This window comes from Mizuhopecten yessoensis, unplaced genomic scaffold (genome assembly GCF_002113885.1).
Source record: "Mizuhopecten yessoensis strain PY_sf001 unplaced genomic scaffold, ASM211388v2 hete_35950364, whole genome shotgun sequence".
In the NCBI taxonomy this organism is placed as follows: Eukaryota; Metazoa; Mollusca; class Bivalvia; order Pectinida; family Pectinidae; genus Mizuhopecten; species Mizuhopecten yessoensis.
The window spans coordinates 1-1,452 of record NW_018481575.1 but is presented as its reverse complement, the minus strand read 5'-3'; the positions used below and the strand labels follow the sequence as shown (position 1 = coordinate 1,452).

Below are 1,452 nucleotides of genomic sequence, written 5' to 3'. Positions count from 1 at the left end.
TTTTTTTACTTTATAGATTCTCAAACTCTATGCTTGGGAGATGTCATTTAAGGAAAAGATTGCTGCTGTGAGAAAACTGGAGCTGAAATATATCTGGAAGGCTGGCATATTTGGCTGTGGTTTCATGTTCTCCTGGTACATAGCTCCCTACCTTGTAAGCATTTCATGTGGTTTTTGAGCTACTGAATAACTTCATCTGTATATATAGGACTCGCACAACTAAATTCTTTTGTACCCAGCTAGTATTATCTTTCAGATTGTGTCTAGTCTTAATGTCATTACAAATATTAACACACATACTCAAGTTTTCAAGGACAATACCTCATTGACATTACCTAGCAAAATAAAAACATTGGGTCAATGGTAACTGTTATATTTCTGCATTTTAACCTTATACAATGTACATAAACAACCTATACCATCATAAATGGTCACTAACATCTTTTAAAGAATTCACACTAATGATGGCCCCAGTAACATGTATAATTAGACTAATCTCCTAAAAATGTAAATATTTCATTTAAATCTGAATTAATATTTATGTGGCATTTGATCCAATTTTGACTTGCTTTAATCAGGTGTCCCTGGCAACCTTTGCGACCTTCATCTTTGCATCAGATAATCATTTTCTGGACCCTCAGACAGCGTTCGTAGCCATTTCCCTGTTCAACATACTGAGGTTTGCTGTTAACATTGCTCCGGCTGTCATCACAGAAGTGGTCACGGTAAGGACTACCTGATATGGTCGCCAGGTCAACGGATTATCATATTTTTGTGCTTGGAATATCTGTGCATGCTTGCATGTATGTGATCTTTGGTCCACTTTTACAGCTGTAGTGAAAACGTTTTTGTACAAGAAATCAACCTTGTCAAGGTTAAATAGTCAAAAATTACACTTGATATTTTGATACACAAATTAAAGCCAAGTTTAAGATTCAAGTATGAATTTCATTGTGTGGATCATGTGATTGAATTTTATAATTCTAGGCCAATGTCTCGATGAAGCGGTTGAGTAAATTTCTGAACAGTGAGGATCTTGATGCAAAGTGTGTATCTCACAGCTCCTTGGAGCGTAAGTATTCCCGTATTTTTGGGACTGATTGAAAAACCAAGATGGCTGTCAGAGGGCCATTTTGAATTTCTGAGAGTTGAGGTTTGTTAGCACTATTTCTCAGAAAGTACTGGAGTGGTATTTCTAAAATTTCACATGTAGTTTGCGCATGGTCCGTCATTACGCATATCAAATTTTATAACTCGACAGAGATTATTTTAAGAGCAACATTAATACAATTACTTTTTAATGGCAAACTACATGTACGCTGAGACATTTCAATTTGTTCTATGTGTACAAGCCATACTGTCTCCAGGTCATAGCCTGACACCTTCAATTATTAAATTTTGTTAGTGAGTACCTCTTGGAAAGGAGTATCAATTAGGTCAGGTCTCATTCTC

At 36.0% G+C, this 1,452-nt stretch overlaps 1 protein-coding gene across 1 annotated transcript; it reads left to right on the top strand.

Annotated features, from left to right (window-relative positions):
• Positions 1–17: 17 nt before the first annotated feature.
• LOC110444016 (multidrug resistance-associated protein 1-like) lies at positions 18–1,072 on the top strand (the record flags this gene model as incomplete). The annotated part of the gene is made up of 3 exons (XM_021488457.1): positions 18–154; positions 579–725; positions 988–1,072. Coding segments are annotated over exons 1-3 (346 nt in total), but the record flags the coding sequence as incomplete, so codon positions are not given.
• Between the last annotated feature and the right edge of the window lie 380 nt (positions 1,073–1,452).